Source organism: Notothenia coriiceps, unplaced genomic scaffold, assembly GCF_000735185.1.
Source record: "Notothenia coriiceps isolate Sejong01 unplaced genomic scaffold, NC01 NC01_scaffold00005788, whole genome shotgun sequence".
NCBI lineage: Eukaryota > Metazoa > Chordata > Actinopteri > Perciformes > Nototheniidae > Notothenia > Notothenia coriiceps.
In genome coordinates this window covers 560,509-582,644 of record NW_011338489.1, presented here as the reverse complement: position 1 = coordinate 582,644, position 22,136 = coordinate 560,509, and the positions used below count along the sequence as shown (strand labels likewise).

The 22,136-nt window shown below is 38.9% G+C and overlaps 1 protein-coding gene across 5 annotated transcripts in view; it reads left to right on the top strand.

Annotated features, from left to right (window-relative positions):
- acsl6 (acyl-CoA synthetase long chain family member 6) overlaps positions 1–22,136 on the top strand; it is a 33,310-nt gene that overhangs the window by 3,334 nt on the left and 7,840 nt on the right. For 3 of the 5 annotated variants that reach the window (XM_010768578.1, XM_010768579.1, XM_010768582.1), the window contains exons 2-11: positions 6,982–7,202; positions 8,053–8,167; positions 8,974–9,038; positions 10,213–10,314; positions 10,666–10,765; positions 11,487–11,665; positions 13,421–13,453; positions 14,407–14,458; positions 16,382–16,455; positions 16,592–16,669. In XM_010768578.1, the coding sequence (XP_010766880.1) occupies positions 6,982–7,202; positions 8,053–8,167; positions 8,974–9,038; positions 10,213–10,314; positions 10,666–10,765; positions 11,487–11,665; positions 13,421–13,453; positions 14,407–14,458; positions 16,382–16,455; positions 16,592–16,669 (1,019 nt within the window). Of the gene's footprint in view, positions 1–1,953; positions 2,066–6,981; positions 7,203–8,052; positions 8,168–8,973; positions 9,039–10,212; positions 10,315–10,665; positions 10,766–11,486; positions 11,666–13,420; positions 13,454–14,406; positions 14,459–16,381; positions 16,456–16,591; positions 16,670–22,136 lie in introns of all 5 variants that reach the window. The other 2 variants (XM_010768580.1, XM_010768581.1) reach the window with 2 other exon arrangements.

Here is a 22,136-nt window from a genome sequence, read left to right as displayed (position 1 = left end):
TCTTTATTTCGTTATTTTCTGCATTTGCTTGCTCTGGATGTCTATTGAAACTTACGTTCTGCATTTTCTATTTCATATTTATCATTCCTTCCTGATATATCGTACTCCTTTCCATTGCCGCTTGTATTGTTCCCAAATGTTCCTATAATTGTTGCGATCATCTGTGTTGCATATCAATTCAGGAGAGGAAACGGTTGTTTAGCGTGCACAGGAAGCACACTGTATTAGTCCAGCATACAGTAACAGGAGGAAGTTGTGTTTTGAGGGGGAGGTGCTCCATGCAGAGGAATGGCAGAAAGAGATAAGAACGAGCTGTTAAAAGGTAGTGAGCAAGAGAGAAAGTGATGTGCAAGCATGATTAGGCATTTGTTTAAAAGCAACAAGAAAGATGAAATACATTGAAGCAAATGTAATTAATGCAAACCCTGGCAGAGCATACTATGAAATAAGCATTTCAAGAATAAGAGAAAGCCTTGCAGGATGTCTTTAAATAGAGTGTGGTAGTGAGGTTATTACTGGTCAACTGCCTCTGTGCTAATGGGCTGTAATCTCCCCACGCTGGACTCTAATCATTGGTGATGGGCCTCAGATGGGCCGATGAGGCGGGACTTAAAAACACACTGCTGCATTTCCTCGACTTTAAGCCTCAGAGGTCACAGGAAGTCTGGCTGGCCCATTCACAAGCCCTCATCCCTGCAGCACTAACACCAAAGAACAGAGAAAGAGCACACTGTGTCATTGCGTTCAGGGGGACATCAAAGTATAGCTTTGGAGCTGCTGCATTAAACTAGGGACTGTTGCAACTGAGGTCTCATGATCAATATTACTCATGTTGTTCAAATGGACTGATAAAGGGACCCCAGCCATTCACAGATCCTCAGGTGGGCGACTATTCAGAGGATGACCCATTTGTGGAAATGTACCATGGATGAAGTCAGCTAAATTCCCTTCCAAAAATATTGCCACTAGAACTTTCAGCTCTTTTGTGAGTGGATACAGCTGCTAAGTGTATGTAATTCATGTTTCAGTCAAGGCCAGGGTTTTATTGAACCTTTTGTTTGAAATGTTGCAAGTGCAATCCATGCCTTTTGTGCACACTGATCCTCAAACTAATACATTGTAGTTAAAGGCAGTACCTCTTAATTGACACCAAACCTACCTACACATTCATGGATGAAGCTAAACGGCCAATTTGGTTTATTGCGCGATTGCATAAATGAAACAGTCTTTGAGTTCACAATCTGATAAAGGTCATTGTTGTCGCTGACCTGTTGTTCTTCTGTCGCACCAGCTGAATCAACAAACTCTGCAGAATCCTACAGGGATGAAGACCCATGCTTGCATGTACATGTGTGTCCCTGGGGTGCGTTATTTATTTCACTACAGGACAGAAAGCTGGACTCCAAACTGAGACATAGGCTGGAGAGAAGGGATGGTTTTAACAGCTAAGCAAATGACGCTGTTTATCTAACAGTCATGCAAATGTAGGCACACAATCTATCTCAAAGGGGAAGATACACATTTCTAATTTCTTTCTAAAAATCATAAATATAGAGAGCAACAATGACAGTAAGATGTTTGCTCCTCTGCTGGAGGCCAATTGTCCGGCAGTGGCTCAGTCAGCAGGGGCTTGGACTGTGAGCTGTAGGGTCGCTGGTACAAGTCCCCGAACAGACGGAGTGTGGACTGCTACTTTGAGAGGTCCCAGTTCACCTCTTGGGCCCGGCTGTGGTGCCCTTGAGCAAGGCACCGGACAACCCCCTTCCCCCCTAGTCCAATTGCTCCCCGGGCGCTGTACAATAGCTGCCCACTGCTCCTGGTACTAGACTCCTGGTACTAGGATGGGTTAAATGCAGAGAACACATTTCACTGTGTGTGCTGTGTGCTCTGCATGTGTGACCGTTAAAGACGGTTTCACCCCTCCGATTCTATTCTATTCTATTCTCTAATTAGGTTTCTGGCATGCGGTGAGTCTCCTGTTGTCGGGCTATTTAAGGACAGGAGGATGTTGAGCGCTAGCATGCTTGCTACTACAAACTGGTTTCTTCACAAACAGGTGCCAGGAGTGGGTATTCAATAACGAGTCAGCAGATTTTGATCATTTCCTGATGTGTCCATCCAGCCTATAAATGTTTCCAAAATATGTGTTTCGCAATCACACAAATGCCTTGCAGAGATGGCCAACATAGACGTGTGTTACAACAGGAGAGCCAGGGAAGATGAATCAACGGGACACTTGATTCCTAGAATACACTACAACAAATATCATCAGTCAAATTCCAATACAAAAATGACTTACTCTACAATCTGATTCTTTTTTGTTGTTTGTGTCTTAAAATTAAACAAAAATATTAGTTTTTACTCCTGTAAGGTCGATGTAATCCACATCCCATGCACAGTGGTGTAGTGGAATGAGAGTGGAGCTAGTCTTTATTTACTGATGTTTCCCCTCTTATGCCTCTCTTTTCAAACACTGAGACCACTGTCCCCACTGCAGCCAAGCTGCTACATTTAATACAGTGCCAAACACATGCAGTGAGGTACGTTACATGAACATCATCTTAGGAACCCTCTTGTTTTTAAAGTTTGCACAGTTGTTGTGCATGTACAGAATATTTTGGCTTCAAAATCAACCAAGCATGCAGGCCAACAAGCAAACAAAGAATATAAATATGTAAATAACCTGTTGTGGTAAGTCAGTATCAGCAAACGTATCAAATAACATCAGTGCTGTGGTTGTTATTGTCTGAGACCTTTCTTAAAATGTGGGAAAACAGAACAAAGATACAAAAATGGTGTAACTACTTTGACATTGTCTCTAAAAAGATAACATCCTCATGTGGCCAGACATTTTTGTAAATGGTGTTTCTGCAGAGTTGACCCAGAAATCCTCAGAATCAGAAAACCTTTATTAGTCCCACAGCGGGGAAATGTACAACTGGTCACAATAGCCTAAAAATTACACCTGAAGTGTTCATCTAAAAGATTCTATGCATTTATTTCCAGTCAGTACATCCAATATTTTGGAGTCCACATTAGGAAGGCCACACTCGTAGGACAGGTTTCTCGACCAGAAGAAGTAAACATGATGGATGTTTGTTTGTTTTGTTATGACACGGTTCAGCTGCTCTTGTCCTGTTTGCACGAAACCGACATGGAAAGGATCTCGTCCGTGTGTGTGTTGTGCTGCCTGCCTGGCTGGTGCTTTGTCATTGATCTTCCTGTCAGAAGTGCGCAGATACATCAGCTGTACTCTAATATGGAACATTAGATATAGGATATGTTGGTACTTTAAAGTGGGAAACAGAGGCTATGACAGGGAAACATCTACTTGTTCTGTACAAAGCGATGCAATCTAAATATGTGAAGCTTGAGGCAAAGACGCTAAAAAGATGGAATAGATAACTATTTATTCTAGAATATGAAACGTGGTCTATATTTTTCTTTCAATTATAAACAGAGCATAAAAATAACATTCACAAAAGAAAATGTACTTTAAAAGAGAATATGCAAGGGAGGCCAATAACCTAAAAGCTTATTTAGATGAAGACAATAATAAATAAAAAATGCATCAAAACTAAAACTGAACCATTTAGGCAGGCTTTCCATCTGGTAAACAGCTTTTTTTTACAATTCGAAAATTCATTTATGGACAAAAATGTCAGTTTGTAAAACAAAAGGACAGGAAGCTGTGTGAAACTTGAAAATCAATAATGAATGCAATATTTAATTCTTAGGAGAATGTTTATTTTTCACAAATATGAAATTATTCCTTTAAAGAAATAACAAATAATAACATGTTTTTCATATAATAACTTCGTTATCCATGTTTTACATTTCTAAGATCACTTTTTAAATGCTAAAATTATGTTTCAGTCCATTCCAAACACCTGAATCTAAACCTTCATGCCTTTACAGTAATTACGTCTAGTTGTGGTTTAGCTCTAGCTGTGCACGGTGGGACAGTCTGTGTACTAAACAGAGGAGCACATTTCACCACACGATTAACTTTGACATTGTGAATACTTCTACACCTATACACATGCCAAACAAGTGTTGTTCAGTTCAGAAACATAATCAAGTGCTTTTTATTTTTTAACATTGTGCTCAACATTTCCCAGCACTTGAGCAGCTCTAATTCCATGTCAAGATTACTGGAACTGCAAATAAGAGAGGGGACAACAGAAAAAGAGGAAACATCAGATCAATGCAGTAAAAAGAAAGAGAAGCAGAGTGCTGCGGTGTTAGAAAAGGCACATTACTAGTTTCACACACACTAAAGGGTTCATGTCATGTTGTGGTTGTAGTTTCTGTCTGAACAGAAACTTGAGTTTCGGTGAATTAAGAGGATTTGAGCCCAAAGAGTTTGGGAAAAGCAGCATCAGGGAATTCACTGTAGAGAGCACTTCAGGGCACTGTGCTTCTGACTTGAATCAGTGGAAATTACGAGCTGTATTACTGTATGTGTGTCATGTCATGTGTCTGTGATCTTTTACAGATGACTAACAGGTGACTGATGACGTGCTACCCACTGACAGCACGGGCAGAAAATAACATCTACAATATTTACCAGTGTTGATTTGATTCCTAAAAATGTTTCACAAGTATTTCACAACTCTGATCCATGAAAATACACTTTACACTACACTGGCATGTACTTGTAGTTCTGTACAGGAGGTGCACATTTCTTTATGGTGTGGCCTGATGTTTTGTTCACCTTCGATTAATTAGCGTCTCAATCTACCCTCATGCGAACACTAAACAGCATAGGTTGATTTGTTGTCCTATGTGCCACAGTGCAAATAAATCACACGTAATGTGTTATATGCATCACACCTTGCAGAGTTATTTTTCATAGTACTTCAAATAGTGTTAAATGTCTTACAAATTTGAGGTGCTACTTTTCTAATTTAGAGTTTTATTTTAAATGTTTCTGTGTTTCTTTATCCCTGGTCTTTTAAATATATGTGTCATTAGGTGCAATACCTACGATAGAAGACATTAAGTGACAATTACTCATGCGATTTTAAGGGGTTTTCAGAGGCTGAGGGGATTTTTTAATTCTAACTCTATTCAAACTCAGTGTGGTTATGTCCACTGCACTTGTGGGAATTAGGCCTTTACCAACCTTATGGGAGTTGAACTCTAGAATCAACATTTTAAGGATCTTTTATATTTCTGATTCCAGTATTTGAAATTTGAAGCTGGCAAAAAAAAAAAAGATTGATTATTTCTCAGCCAGTGTTTAAATTCTGCCAATGTAGAGAGCTCTCATTTGTATTCATTTTAGGATTCTACACTCTTGAATCCAGTCTTTCAAAAACAAATGATATTGGCAGGCATGCATCGCCAAAATGAACATGCCTGTTTCCTGCACACTGACCAATGGAAGAAACTCTTTTAGTCAAAGGCGCAACCTCAACCAAACTTAGAGATCAAGCTATGCTAAAGGCATGAATTGGCTGACAGCATAACCACTGAGGAGAAATGAGATAAGACAAAAGGGGTTCCTATCAACATGTTTTGCGGTGGAAAAATACAACTTAATAAGGTTAACAATTTAAAATACAATTTAAGATATTAAACTTTACGGTGACCTTGACTGTACTGTACTCCTGGTTAAAATCACCATTTAAACATCACCTTCAGAGTTTTAGTCCACTCTCTAAAGCTGGTCTTAAATTATCTTTGGTCGGTTTTAAAAAGTCATGGCTTCATGAAACTTGCTTTTAACATACTGCAGGTCTACCTGATGCAGCTTCCCTTCAGTAAAGTGTTGAAAATAGTACGTCTACACAAAATAACAGGAAAATGAGGAAGTCAATATCCCAAGGACTCACATATTTATACCTATCATTCTCACTGTTGTTGCTGCAGCTCTGTGCATGTGTTTGCAATGGAGAGAGAGTATTTGCAGACAGGAAGTGATTCTGATTGGCTGTGAGCTGCAGCAGTGCCTCGATGCCATTGGTTCAGGCAGGTGGGGCTGTCTCTGACTCATTTCCCACGGGAGGGAAGGAAACCCTCTAGTCAGCTCTGCAGACAGCCTCCCCCTCAGATGAATAATTAATCTCACAACGTGTGTGTGTGTGTGTGTGTGTGTGTGTGTGTGTGTGTGTGTGTGTGTGTGTGTGTGTGTGCGTGTGCGTGTGCGTGTGCGTGTGTGGCTGAGCCTTGATGAGCACTGTGCCTGTCGTGTTTGTGTATTCTATCTACTTTTTAGTCCCACCACTTCTCAGTGCTGTAGGCTACTGTATTCTGAGCTGCTTTTACAGTAAGAGCAATAATGCGGGGGAAGGCCTCCCATTCACCCTTTTTGAAGCGTAAATGATGTGTTTAAGGTCACAGGATTCGGGTGGATGAGCGTGGAGGTCAAACGCATAAAACACTGTTATTAGACAAGACAAGCTCAAAGTAAAACACTCCTGAGAAAACTATCGGAAGGTCAATTTGCATCTGGATCACATATCTCTTCTTTGGACCTCCGCAATGAAACATGCTGACAACAAACTATCGTTATTGCATGTTAAAGTTTACTACTGTAGCAAAGATATAAAGGTCAGACATATTGGAGGCTGATAAAACTGTCATAGTTATGTATATTTTCAGCTTGCCAACCTTAAATTATTCAGAAATCAGACACCGGAAAGACAATGACAACAGCCTTGGTTTACACACCTCAAAGCCATTATTTGGATACCTCCCCTGGCACACCTTATTTAGCTTAATATCTTTTTTTTTAGATCATACCAAGATGCATAAAAAGCAATAATTGAAAGTCTAATTATCCCACCAACTATTGATTTCAGACATAGTCTAATCAGAATACAATTGTATTTAATACACATAAAATATGTTTGCCAGTGTCTGAAGTTAGTATTCAGATTCACTCTCGTAACATGGCTACTACTGTACATAAACACAAAAAGTGGCTAAATGTTTACAGAAATGATAAGTCAAAGAGTTTCCTGTGTCCCGCAGAGCTGAGTTCCACCCTGATGGAGAAGATGCAGGCCCAGGAGATAATGAGCGGCCTGAGGATACCGGAGATAGCCGAGCTGGGACAGTTTTTCAGCACTCTGCCGACCTCCACGCTGGTGGGCATCGGCGCTCTGACCGCCGTGCTGGCCTACTGGTTGGCTACCAGACCCCGCCCCATCAAGGCCCCCTGCAACCTTCAGCACCAGTCTGAGGAGGTGCCGGTAAGATGGAGCACAAATGTATTCATAGATGCATGCATAAGTAAGTATATTAGGGTCATATGCACAAATGCTGATGACATGCATGAAAGTTTCACACTCATCTGCATGCAAGTGGATCATTCACACCTCACTTCTTGTTCTCTTACTATCCTTTTTTTGCTCTCAAATAAACACCCTGGCTTTATTGAAGTTCAACACAACTGATATTTCACATATATACATGTTTGTTTGAGAGATTTTGATAATAAAATTGATTACTTTGCAGGTGATGGCTCAATAAAAAAAAAATGTTTAGAAAGTGGGGTGTAGGACAATTTCACACATCAGTCTTGATCAGCAGGGCCACATGCTAGTGGTTATTTTGCAAATTGTAGACACACACACACACACACACACACACACACACACACACACACACACACACACACACACACAGTGTGATTTATATTTTTATCAGGTGTGTCTGGCAGCATGTGTTGGAAATGAGAAACTCCTTTGAAATGTTTTTAGACTGTGAGGTGTTTTTTTCTTGGTAACCTGACTTTGTGTGTCTGACAAGCACACACATGCAGGCAGAGAGAAACGAAAGTACACTTATGAGACACAGGAATTTATATGAAGCAACTTTGTCTGCACCGATTTCTGAGGTGACAAAAGAGATCGTTCGGAGTTCAAGGAACACTATTTTCTTCTTACTCTCCTTTAGGGTTTTGTAAACGTGGTCTCTATGATGGAGAATTTGATATTTTTGGGATTTCCTGGGTAAATGTAGCTTTTAGTTTTGACAGTGTGCTGTGAAGATTTATGGGGTCATACTGTCTCTTTGTTTCTCTCTCTCTGGTTACGGCAGCATGAAAATGGAGGTCGCAGGTCCATGATGGGCGACAGTTCCAAGCTGCTTACTCATTACCATGACGACGCCAGGACCATGTACGAAGTCTTCCAGAGAGGCCTCCACATATCTGGTGTGTAGGATGTTAGGGGGGAAATAAGCACTCAACTGTGTTGTGTGATAAAACCCAAAGTCATGACTCTGATGCTGGAGGTAAAATGAATCCTCTGGTTGCTGGTTGCCAAGGTGATGCCCATCGTTGCTAAGGGTAATAGCACCAGGGCTCACAACCAGGGAGTATCAAGTGACCAAGTGACTGACTCCCAGTGAAGGGATATTCCTTCCTATTTGAGGTTGTAAAATAGTGGCCGAATGAATTGAATGGTTAAGCTAGAGCACATCTCAGAAGTATAAGTAAAGCATTTGCTTACAGAGCACGTTACTACAAACTAAGTTTTTCAGTCCTGGCCTTTTAGTGGCTATATTCTCCACTGAGGTCACAAGCTATTTGCTAAAGTATGACTGTCAGCTGTTTGGTGTTTAGGAGGTAGAGTACAGTGCCATTCTAAACTTTTTTGGGTGAAAACTACACCATGAGAGCATTGAAAGTAAACCAAAACAATAAAGTTGTGGGCAAAAATAGACTGATACTCAAATTAAGCTTCATAAGGCCAGAAAAAGCTACAGATTTTGTTGATAGTTTTCTGTATGTTTATCCATACAAGGGCTACATGGTTTGTCTTCAGGACTTTAGGATCGATCATACCTTTTCAGTCTGACTAGGGAGTGAACACACACACCAACAATAAGTGACATTGGTTTTGTGGCCATGTGGTTTGGTAATACCTATTGAAATGTATTGCTTTGTTTAGAAACAAGTTAACATCATATAAACCTTATAATTCTGACCCCCCTTTGATTTCACTGTGTGTTCAACAGGTGATGGACCTTGTTTAGGCTCGCGGCTCCCTAACCAACCTTACAAATGGATATCCTACAAAGAGGTTGGTGCAATTTGAACAATGACAGGTGGAATGAGGAGTGAGGTAAATTAAAAAAATAGATTTCCAGGTTGCCTTTTTATAGTGGTAATTAAGCTGAATATACTGTAGGTTACTGTTTTTAAATTGTATGTGCAGTCATAATGTCTTTCCTATTGGTAAAACCACAGCGTTTTCTATAAAATCCTATCTATCATCATCAGCTTTGTAATGACATTTGATGAGCTATCCTCCGGCCATCCATCCATTTAAGTAACTATGTAATTCGACACTTGGTGTAGTTTGCAACCTGAGTAGCACAGAGGCTTTGTTGCACCAAATCTGCCTAGCAACTCAGCATAGCACCACCATGATGGTCCAATGAAGAACTGCAGTCTGTACCAACCACCCTAAATACATGTTGTAGTGTGGGTTTATAGAAAGTAAGTGATGTTATTAGAACTAGTTAAAACCTGTCATTTTATCAGATTATTAACTTGAATCACTGGCTTCACAATAGTATCATGAAACATTGGCTTCTTACCAAAACTAGATTCAAGCAAATACTAGTAAACACAAGGCTGAAATAGTGAATGTCATGGACATTTGGAAATGGTTTAAGGGGAGTTTCATTTTGAAATCCTCCCAGTAAAGCAATGCCAAAGTCAATATGAGAAGTAGCCTAAGTTACACAACCGTCAGTTGTATTGATGTGACTTAACAAGGTAGTGGTGGGTGGAAGTTGTGTTTCTGTTAATTCATTACATTATAATTTCCAGAAAAGTCAGACAAGTCTAGGTTGGAAAAAAATATGCCCGGGCACATTCTTGTTTTGCATCTTGTTGCCCTAGCACAGTAACATACAACCTGTCTTTCACAATAACTGAGGAATTAGATTTGTTCAGAAATGTTATTGTGTTTTTTAGCTGGAGCATGACATAAAATAAACCCCATGCTGAGGTGAATACTAACCAAATGTATTTCCCTTTTTTACAAAATCATTCATTTGGGAACATGATTACTAAATATAGCCAAGCAAAGACCAATGCCCAAATGCTAGGGAGAATTCTTGTTACCCAAGCAATTGAAAAGCAGAAGGAAGTTATAAAAAGTGTTCATGAAGACTGAAAGACAGGCTCAGCATTTGTTTTGTGCCACTTGGTCTAATCAGCAGATGTCCTGCCTTCCCTCTTTATAGGTGACGGCCCGCGCTGAGTATCTGGGTTCAGGCCTCCTGCACCAGGGCTGCCAGCCTGACCCAAACCAGTTTATAGGAGTGTTTGCCCAGAACAGACCAGAGGTGACTCTCAGTTTTTGTCTCGATATCTGTCTGTCTCTGTCTCTCTCTATCCATTCAATGCATTCTCACAATCTCTCTGCTTCACTGTGTCAATTATTGGCTCCGAAACCATTTTACAAATGGTTTCAATCACACAAGCCGCTAACCCAAAAAAACACACACTCAAAAACACTTCTGTTAGTATCTTCCGAGGAGATCGTTTTTTTTTATAATTAGCCTTTTCTGTCTTGAAAAGGTTTTGAGACTATAAACATGTCACATAAATAAGTAAGTGAAAGTTTTTTGCTGATATCTCACAGGTGAATGAACTCTAACTCCTGACCTTTGACCCCGGTTTATGTGTGATTTTAGTGGATCATCTCAGAGCTAGCATGCTATACCTATTCCATGGTGGTGGTTCCCCTTTATGACACACTGGGCCCAGACGCAATACGGTTCATCATTAACACGGGTAAGTACACACACAATAAAACTACTCATACAAAGGCTAGCTGGCAGCTATGCTAACACACACACACACACACGCACGCACGCACGCACGCACGCACGCACACACACACACACACACACACACACACACACACAGGATCTTTAACTTGTCTTTTAGCCTTGTTCAGTTTTGAGTTTTAGATATCACAAACAGTCTTAATAAGATAAGTACTTTATTGATGCCAATTTGGGAAATGTTTGCATTGCAGCGGCATAAAAAGACAAGGCATTGTACATTAGAGAAATTAAAATACTATAAATAAACAATTACAAATGTAAACATCTCAAATAGAAATAAAATAGCATTACAAAATATACATGTTGAAATACAAATGTACAGTAAACTAAATAAAAAGCAGGATATTATATATACATTAAGTGTGTAAGGGATGGAATATTAAATTGAATATCAATATACATGTAAAATGTACAGTGTGAAGAGGTCTTTGCATTGCTGGATTATGGTTTCAAAAATAAATAAACTGAATGATCTGAAGACTGCAAAAACAGACAAGTCAGGCTGCTGAGTTATTAACCTTACATACAGTTCTTATACAGGATTTGTGCTGAACTGGTCACACATTTATCTGTGTCTTTTTTTCTTGTTTGTTACTTTTTTATTTATTTTTCCGCTGATATTCTCACAAGGGTGCACGTGCGCTTGTGTGCTTGTGTCATTTCAGCTGACATCTCAACGGTCATCTGTGACAAAGTAGATAAAGCTCAGGTGCTTCTGGAAAACGTGGAGCGTAAGGAGACTCCGGGCCTGCGAAGAATCATCCTGATGGATGAATTTGACTCCGCCCTCATTGAACACGGAAAGAGCTGCGGCGTCCACGTGCAGGCCATGCAGGAGGTCGAGGTATGACACGTACAGTAGGACCAGCACAGTTTAATGGTACCTTCAATTGACTGATATTTAAGTGTTTTAACCTAGCATATTCTGATGCAACTTTCCATCCTTTAGTGTTAATCTGATATATATATATATATGTTTGCTGCACTCTAGCTTCATTTAAGCACAACACAATATGTCATTTTTATCTTCAATCTTCAGAAATGTCATTATTATGTATCGGCATCACTCATTTTGTGTCCGTCACGGAACAGGCTTCAAACAAACAAAATCTGTGCAAACACTTATTTGTAAATGCAAACTTAGATAGACATTTAATGTTGTCCTACAAACATTAACACATTTAAGGTTAAATCGTTTTTTAGGATTTATATGTCTTGTCTAGAAAATGGTAAACGTATTGATTGTAAAGTGTTATATATTTACAGGGACTGTTGCAAAACCGAAGTAATTCATAAACATCAGGGTTAAAATGGAGAATATTTTTACCTAAAAATATAGTGGGGGTGTGTAGAGGCCGGATTTGAGTGTGGTCTGTATTTAATCTGAAATATAAAGGTATAATGAAGCAATGCTTTTTTTTTTTTTTTTTGGTAAAAATCCAGAATCTCAATGGCACACAAGCTTCAACAGCCAGTCAAAACAAACTGATGTTGAGATTTGATCAGCATAAGATACAAAAAAAGGTTGTTTATCTCTACAGTTAGTCTCTCGTTCTACAGAATCTGAAAACTGGGGATTTCACATGCACAGTATCATAAACAACAACTCCTAAAAGTTACTATTACGGCCTGGCTCATAGGCTGCAACAAAGATGGGAGACCAGACAAGCTAAGTGTAACAAAAGCATATTTATTTACAATACCACAAAAACCAAAGGTCTTCAAAGAAACCTAATAAATGTGGAAGTCAGTTATTATCAGTAATGATTGCGTGCATGGGTGTGTGAAAATGTGCAGAAACAAAGACGCGGCCATGTCCAACAGAAGAGTGAGAGCGCAGTATGGGTTGGTGTTGGTCTTTTATGTCGACGGCCCAGGTGTGGCTCATCAGGTCGATTACCTGAAACACAAACAAGAGCCAGCAAGCAGAACACAAAGGCAGAGACCCCTAGTGGAGTGGAGGGGGTCGTAACAGTTACAAAACAATAGACATGGGTTGTTATGCGACTATGCCTTATGTGGATTCATTTATAATAATTTGACTGCTGTTTTCATTCCTGTAACTGTGAGTGCTTGGAGAGCACAATCACGATAAATATGCAGGCAAACAGCTAACAGCAGTCACAAAGACAAGCATAAAATACATGCAAATTATTTTCTTTTTTTCTTTCCTGCCAACAATCACATAGACAAAGAGTGAGCGAAGAAAAACACTTTGGCATGCTTTCATAAAATAAACAATGATAACATTCCACTGAGTTCTTCGGAAGCTTGGCATACATAACCATCATTTTTCTGTGATGATTCACTTTAAATGATCTGTGCCAGTGTGGTAGAAACCCAGCTCTTCTGGTTTACCAGGTGACTTAAAAGAAATGAGGGCACTTATTGTCAATCCTGCTGAACAACAGTGAATTCAGTATTAAGAGGAAAAAAGCTGAGGGTCTCAAGAGATAGCTTTCTGAGCATTTTGCTTTCCATCGACATGTGGTCCATAAAGTAACCCTAAAGAAACGGCTGATAGCATATTTTAATGTCATGTATGCATCAAAAGTGTACTCTTAATGTTTATTTTTTTCCTGTTGTTTTTTTCTTACAGGCTTTGGGCAGAGAGCATCACAGAAAACCTATAGTAAGTACAAATGAAAGATTCCACTGTAGAGAAAGATTAATTGTATGGCATTTTAGAAATCCTACTTGCATGGCTATAGCACTGTTGCTTTGTGACAGTTTTACATTTCTTTGTTCCCAACAGAAATATCTCAACAACCAATCAATTAAATACAATGTCTTCTACAGACATTAATGTTCTCAAGAGGATGAATTGTACTCTGTGTTTAATGCAAATCAGGACTTTGTTAGCATGCTAACATGCTACATTAAGATTGGTGAACATGTTAGACATCATACCTTCGACACACTAGCTTGTTAGGATTGTATTTATGAGCATTAGCATTTAGCTCAAAGCACCGCTGAGCCTAAGTTAAGCCTTACAAAGCCGCTAGCAAGGCCGTAAACTCTTAGATTGTTTTGACTTTAAACAAAGATAAGTCACCATTCTTTGTGTAAAACCTTAACTTGGTTTACAACACATTGCTTTTTAGAGCCTGTACAGTGATTATAGCAATAGTTTCAACATCCTCTTATAAACAAATAGAATATGCTGTTGACTCGCTGTTATTACCAAAATAAAAACATGTAAGACATTTAAATCATGTAATGTAAATTGTAAGTTACATTTTGCTGGCTCAACGGACAATTAAGCCAAGACTCTTGCTACTGGGTATTAGCCAGCTTAGCAAGTATTACTCTCTGTTTAAACATCACAGAGAGACATACTTTAAATAGTGAGCACACTAATTTAACTAAAGAAACAGCTTTGACAGTGTTTCTGGCAACACAGCACATACTACTGTTGGTATGATGGCAGAGAAAGGGGCCAGAGCAGAGGTCTATAAATACAGTTTGTGCAAAAATGTGAAAAATTGAACGATATTTATTCTAAAGGTGAAAGAAGTAGAAGTTCATTTGATGTTATGTTAGAATGAAATGTCATGTCTGACCAACACCATTTTGTCTCCTCAGCCACCAGCGCCAGATGACCTGTCCATCGTGTGTTTCACCAGTGGAACCACAGGTAATCTTTCAAATTTTAAAGGCTTATTGTTATAACATACAAAACTATAGTGTAATTATGTAATGTGAACTTAGATCACAGGTTCCTCAACAATGCAATACAATAATTAAAAAGCAACAACAATACAAATAAAAATAGGGGGGTGGGGGTATTCCTGTAGACTCCCATGCAAAAAGATCCCATACTGCACCAACACAATGTGCCCTAATATAATTAGCCAACACCCACACCAAGGTTTCCCTTGCCAGCGTGACTCCAAGCAATGTTTTTCACTTAATTACTGCATTTGTTTACAAAGAGATTATTATGCGGTTCCCTTAAAGTCCAGTCAAACATTAGTGTGCTCTCTGATTCAAAATCATTATGCTCTTGTGCTCGATGGTTATCTAAGTGTTTGTAATGTGATCATTTAGGTGTAATTAAGAGTTATCAAAGATGTGTTTGCATAGGAAACTGCAGAGCTGGAGAAGTCAGACTTGTGGACAGGTCACCAATTAATTCTCTGTTATTTGGTGCTGTTATTGAATATATTTATCACTTTTTGAAATATAATATGCACTTATTGCTATTTGGAAAAATACAAAAAAAATGTAGGTGGCAGAAATCTGTCTAAAATAGAGTATATAGTTTTTCTGTGTAATGCAATTTCACATTTTCAGCTGGGAAGCTATCTTATTGTTAAGATTATGATCATTTTTAGATAATAGCGGCAAAAATGCTATTCTTGAAGGGGAGACAGGAAGACAAGCATGTACTGTAAATGAATCCAGTTTCTTTGTAGCAGCAGAGTGATCTTTTGCCCGCTTTTCATTACATAAATGGCCGGATTACGCGGCATGTCGTCGAATTACAAAGGGCGGCACATACTTTTAAGTAAGGAAGCACGAATGAGTTTTGGGAGGTCTTATCTCTCAACCAACACACATGGGTAAAAAAGGCAGGTCACTTAAGGACACACTGGCGTCATTTTACAAGTTGAACCAGCTGCAGCTCCAAGCTCACTCTCTGCCATCTGCTGGCTTTCAGAGAGTCATGCAGCCACTCTGACATGTGGCACCACTTCCACACATGACTCTCCATTTCTCGAGAATTCCCTCCCTCTGTGTTGCAACATGTAGACAGCTCTGAGCCTGTAACCCTCATCTTTTAAAGCTGCAGGAATCAGACGATGACACTGGAAAGAGGAACACTTTTGATTGCTTCATATACACCACTTTGTGTGGAAAGGACTAAGCAATGCAAATACATTACATTACCCTGGAAGAAAAAATGTTATTATTCGTTCTCTGTTTTTGGAATTGCCAAAAAACTCAAGAATGACATATGATTCAGGGTTTTCCTGTTTAATGTGGAAAGAGAGGTTTATAGAAGTTGCATAATAGATTTCTAATTTTAAAGTTGAGGCCCATTGCTTCAAAACACATTCTGGTCATTTTAGAAATGTACCTATTCGAACATGCATTTATATATTTTGAAGAAAATTAATGTATAGAGATGCAATATATTTCCAAATTTGGTTAAATCAGTAATTAGTTTTTAAATTTAAAGTGAGGTATATTTTGAAAGGTACTTTTTTCAACAGATACACTTCAGTGAACAGGTCACACGTGTGGTTGTTCATCAGGTTTTAAAGTGGGCAAACACTTCAACATTTCTTTGGAATCTATTTAATTTTAATGATATCATATATGTTTCCACATGTTCTGTCAGTCAGAAGCCCTCAGTATGTCTTCCCTTAATTATCCCATTATGATTATTGTACACTTCTACGAATATATAAGTGGAAGTAAAATCCAGGTAAATTCCTTGGAAACACAGCTTTGTCTTTCCATGTCTGATTCATTGAATGACTTTATGATCTTGGAGCAGGTTGGGAGAATTTCACTTCATTATTTTCTGCATTTCTTTTGTCTGCCTTCACAGGAAACCCAAAGGGAGTCATGCTTACCCATGGGAACGTTGTGGCCGATTTCTCAGGCTTCCTCAGAGTAACAGATGTAAGTGATCATGTCTTCTTTTGTCCTGTTCCTTGGACTTTTTATTGCTAATTTTTGCTTGGTTATGTATCAGTCTGTTTTAACTGTATGTGTTTTAAAGGTAACTTCATTGTTTCCTTCCTTTCGTTTCCTACAGAAAGTCATTAGTCCGAACCAAGATGATTGCCTAATTTCCTTCCTGCCACTGGCTCACATGTTCGAGAGGCTCATTGAGGTAAATAAGCTCCACTGGGATATTTGCCCACAGGAATGAGATAGTTATGTGTCAGGGCAGGATGTCAGGAGTGTGGGGGCAGAGGAAGAATCTGTGTTGACTTGGAGGTGGGCGTTAATTTGAGATTTGTGTGGGAGGCAGAAAGCAAGGAAGGGAGGGGTTGTTTTTTCCCTTTCCTTCTCCTTTCCTTAAGTTTCGTTTTCCTACTCTGAGGATGAATGCCATTTCTTGCTTTTACAGTCACTGGGGTGCATGTTGCATCATGTACAACATTACACATACACATGCCAATATACACACAATAAACCATGTTATTGACAATGTAATTCAAAGGGCTTTACAAAAGCATTAAAAGCATTAAGACCTAGTGTAAATTAAACTCATTATATATTTACATTAAAATACATTTAAAAAATAAATAATTATAAAAGCCAAGAAAATGCCAATCATAACAAGAATAAAGAATTAAATAAAATAAAAAATATGAAAAAAAAGAATAAAAGTTACAGTGTAGTGTAAGACATGAATAGTTATTTGATTTTTAATAAAAGGCAGCAACAAACATTTAAATTAATTAATTAAAAAGAAGTGAGAGTTGCAGCAGACCTGCAATTTTCTGGAAGCTTGTTACAGATATATGGAGTTTAAAAACTGCCCTCTGTGTATCTGTAAAATCTGTTTACCCGCAGTAAGCAAGTAATCAGATTCTTACATTTTTTAACCAAAGCTGGCATATTTAAGTGTTTTTGCAGGATCATTTGGACTGACTTGACCCACAGTAATGAGAGCATGCAGCTATATGCCATATCAGTGTCAGAATTTCACAAACAGTATTCTGTTTAACCGTGCAAAAACACAACTCAATGTTTGTGTTTGAGTCAGAAAGTGACTACAACTTGAAAGTTCCTCCATTTATTAAGCCTTTTTGTCATGTACATGAAACCAGGGTAGCCTTTACCCTTAGAAATGATTAACTGAATAACTGAATTTGTTTTTTAAAACCACAACATTTAAAACTGCATTTCAAAACGAAACAATAAGGAATTGCAGGAAGACAAAATGTGTCATTCATTGGTGGACAATGTTTCCTCTGGGATACACTGTAACGCACACATGCAGAGTGATCTAACACTTTAGATTCTAGACATCAAAGAAAGAAACAATCTGTGGTGGTTGCTTGCTTCACATTATTTAAGGTTCTTTTTGTGTTTGTATCCGCTTAGTGATTCTTCAAACGAAGGCTCACAATGGCAACAGCAATAATCACTCACATTAAAGCCCACATGGAACACCAGAGCTGCTGTTTTCAACCTAACGTGCAGCCATGCTCTTCCTGTTTTGTTTTTCTTATCATCATACCCAGACGCATTGGTAGTTTAGTAGAGCATGTGTCATACACTTTTTAAAGTTTGTTCGTCAGTGGTCAGGGTTTTACAAACAGAGGTGAATATATGGATTAAAATGTTTCGCCTTAAGCAAAACTGGTCAGTTTTTCATTTACTGTGAGGTTATTGATTTCACATCAGATGTGTTTATCTACATTTGGGCTAAGCATTAACAGCAAAAAGAACAGTTACTCTACAGACAAAGTGGCAGTAAGTTGAATTTGTTTTTCACTTCGAATTTGGGAAGCAAAAATATTATATAAATCAATAAACAATTGAATGAAGTTGTGCTAAGATTGCATTTCTGTCTCTTTAAATTAGTCCTGTCGAAACGTTTTAAAATTCTGTTGATCTAAGGTTGTCGTTAGTGGACCAGCAATTATATGTATATGTGTGTCTATGTTATGTGGGTGTCATATGCCATGTATGTCTCTCACATCAAAGTAGGTTGCATCAGGTTAAACCGGCCTGGTTTGTTTGCCTTGGATCAGTTTTCAGCGGCATGAGACACAGGAAACCACCTAAGTTCCTCAGATAGCAGTGCATCAGATCACACAATTGAAGCAAACTTTATGCTCACACACACAAATAATCACATGCAAACCTCCAATTCTGATTCCAGTGGTGTTGCGAGGCAAAGCAGAGGGGAAACCTTCTGCTTTGCTGTGTCCTCAGATGGCACTTTGCACATTTGTGTTGAGAAGGGTGCTATGTAAATAAAGTTTTACTTACTTACTTACTTATGGCTTCAGCAACAGGAAGTGTCAAGTATGGTGCATTTTTTTCACAGACGCTTCACAACAAAAGGACTTGTGCTAAGTTAGGCTTTATTCTGAGGAAGGGACACAGTCTGCATATGATCAGTGGTTTGGGAACCACTTTGAAGATCAGGTCTACTGAACATACAGTACATTAGCTTTCTTTTGAAATATGTTTTGTATTCTCTTTTGTCAGGTCGTCCACCAAATAGTTGCAACGAAATGTGAACAATCAGTTTTTTATTACATTTAGCTGACGCTTTTATCCAAAGCGACTTACAATTACCAATTACAGGGACATTCTCCCTGGAGTAACTAAAGGCTAAGTGCCTTACTCAAGGGCACACTAGTGGTGGTGTTCCTGGCGGGATATGAACTCACAACCTTCTGAAGTAACATAATATATGTAATCTGTCCTCTGCTCAGTGTTACTCTTGGGGGTGAGTCTTGTTTAATTTCTAATTTCTCTTCCTCTTCATCAGTGGGCTGCAGACGGACGAAGGCCTCCACCTGATGGAGATCCTGGCTCACATGGCTAAAATCCAGATGACCGACTTCGCCGAGCTCTCGTAAGTATTTCTGTTTTTATTTATTGGTCACACTTCAGCAGATATGAGTTGATCAACTGCTTAAAAGGACAAAAGTCAGAGGACATTTGCACGTCAACCCCATGGTCACCGACACGTTTTAACACAAGAGTTACATGTATTTTTTGCTAGGGAATATTTCAGCCTTACTGTATGCCTTTAAATCAGAATGACTAACCATAATACAAAACAAAGTAAAACAAATAAAAATAAATGTGTTAATAATATCCTACTTCTATATGTTGTTAGCTGTAATTGGCCCTTCATAGTATATATTTGACACATAGTCTTCACATATATATTTCATTGTCACTGCATATATTTAACTTTTTAGTTATGTTTAATTTTCTTTTTTGTGTCTATGTTTATATCTGTTTATTTCGTACTATTTTTTTTTCAGTGTGCAATGTCTTGTTTACATGCTGCTGTGACGGAAAACAAATCCAAATTGGGATCAATAAAGTATATCTTATCTTTAAAAACCTCAAAATGAACCAAAACATTTTTGCATGTCACCTTTTCGCTCTCCAATGGAGGAAAGTCCTCACAATGCGAGATGTGGGTCCACACAAGCTACTGTAAACCAGCATATTCTGTACACACACAAAACTCCAGCTTCTCCTGATACTAATAATAAACACATTTGTAATGCTTATAATGTCCTTCTAAAACTTTGAAAGCATCGCAATATCACTTTGAAACACATCCTCAGACTAGAAACAGTGCAGGAGCAAAGGTCAGTACATGATCCTTCCTGTTTATGGTTCGCTTTACGTTCTTAACAAACCTTCAGGCTCAAGTGGGCGGAACATTTCTTCTAAAAGGACGAGCATCTCGTACTGGAAACTCTTCAGATATCCCTGCTTGGTAGATGAACAATGCCTTGTTTACATGCTGGGATCAATAACATATATATTATCTTTAAAAACCTCAAAATAAACAGAAAAGTGTTGCATGTCACCTTTTTGTTCTCCAATGAGGGCGAGTCCTCACAATGCGAGATGTGTGTCCACACAAGCTACTATAAACCAGCATATCCTGTACACACACACAACTCCAGCTCCTCCTGAAGCTCATAATAAACCAATTTGTAATGCTGATAATGTCCTGTTAAAACCCTCTTTGCCCTTTAATAGAGTAGCAGTTATGGACATGCCAGCTGTCAGATGGCCATACAGTTGAATGCAATTAAGAAAAACATTATAACGTCCTTCTAAAACTTTAAATTCATCACAATATCACTTTGAAACACATCCTCACACTATAAACAGTGCAGGAGCAAAGGTCTGTACATGACTCATCCTGTTTATGGCGTGCTTTACGTTCCAGACATTAACCAAATGCGCCTTCAAGCTCATGTGGGCGGTACATTTTTTCTAAAAGGGCGAGCCTCTCGTACTGGAAACTCTTCAGATATCCCCGCGTGGAAGATGAGCAATGCCTTGTTTACATGCTGGGATCAATAACGTATATCTTATCTTTACATACCTCAAAATAAACCCAAAAAGTTTAGCTTTTCACCTTTTTGGCTTCCAATTGAGGCGAGTCCTCACAATGTGGGTGTGTTTCCAGATGTGGGTCCACACAAGCTACTATAAACCAGAATATAGTGTACACACACAACTCCAGCTCCTCCTGAAGCTCATAATAAACCCATTTTAAATGCTTATAATGTCCTCCTAAAACCCTCTTTGCCCTTTAATAGAGAAGAACTTAAGGACATGCCAGCTGTCAGTTGGCCAAACAGATGAATACAATTAAGAAAAACATTATAACGTCCTTCTAAAACTTTAAATTCATCCCAATAAAACTTTGAAACACATCCTCAGACTAGAAACAGTGCAGGAGCAAAGGTCAGTACATGACTCATACTGTTTATGGCTTGCTTTACGTTCCAGACATCAACCAAATGCGCCTTCAAGCTCATGTCGGCGGTACATTTTTTCTAAAAGGGCGAGCATCTCGTACAGGAAACTCTTCAGATATCCCTTTGAGGAAGATGAGCAATGCCTTGTTTACATGCTGGGATCAATAACGTATGAAGGGCCGTGTAGGCCAAAATTCAAACTCACCTCGCTCACACACTACTGAAAACATGTGACCTTGCACAAACACTACTGAAATACTCTCACATTTATGGGCTCAGAACAGTCTCATAATACACACATGCACACAGAAGGATTCACACTTGTATTTCATGATCCGCAAAAGGATTCACACTTGTGTTTTTCAATGCACAAACAAATGTGTTCCGTTTCATAATGTAAATAAAATCCAAATACAGAAAAAAGTTTTAAATGTTTATTTTTTATCCACACATATTTGTTTTCCGTTTAAAACCTCTGAACCTGCAAACACAAACCGCTTTCTGTGCACGGATCGCTGTGCATTCGTGTGTGGGTTTTTTGAGACTCCCCTGACGGTCAGCCGATTCGTACTTGTAATTTTTTCTAACTATAGCCAATCAGATGTCTCCTCAATTCTAAGCCAATCACATGAGCGCGCCCCCACGAGGGTAGATTTCTTGCGTTCATGACGTAGCGCTTCATGTACCCATTTTGCGCAGTCCGGAGCTGACAGGTCCATGGAGCCTGCATGCAGGCGCTCATCTCAGGACACCTCCACTCTCAGTACATTGCCACTTTCCGAACAGGAAATGCACGCAAATACAAGCCTTTATATTATTAAGGTACAGCGCCACTTTCCGAACCATTGATGAATGCTTGTGTGTACACAA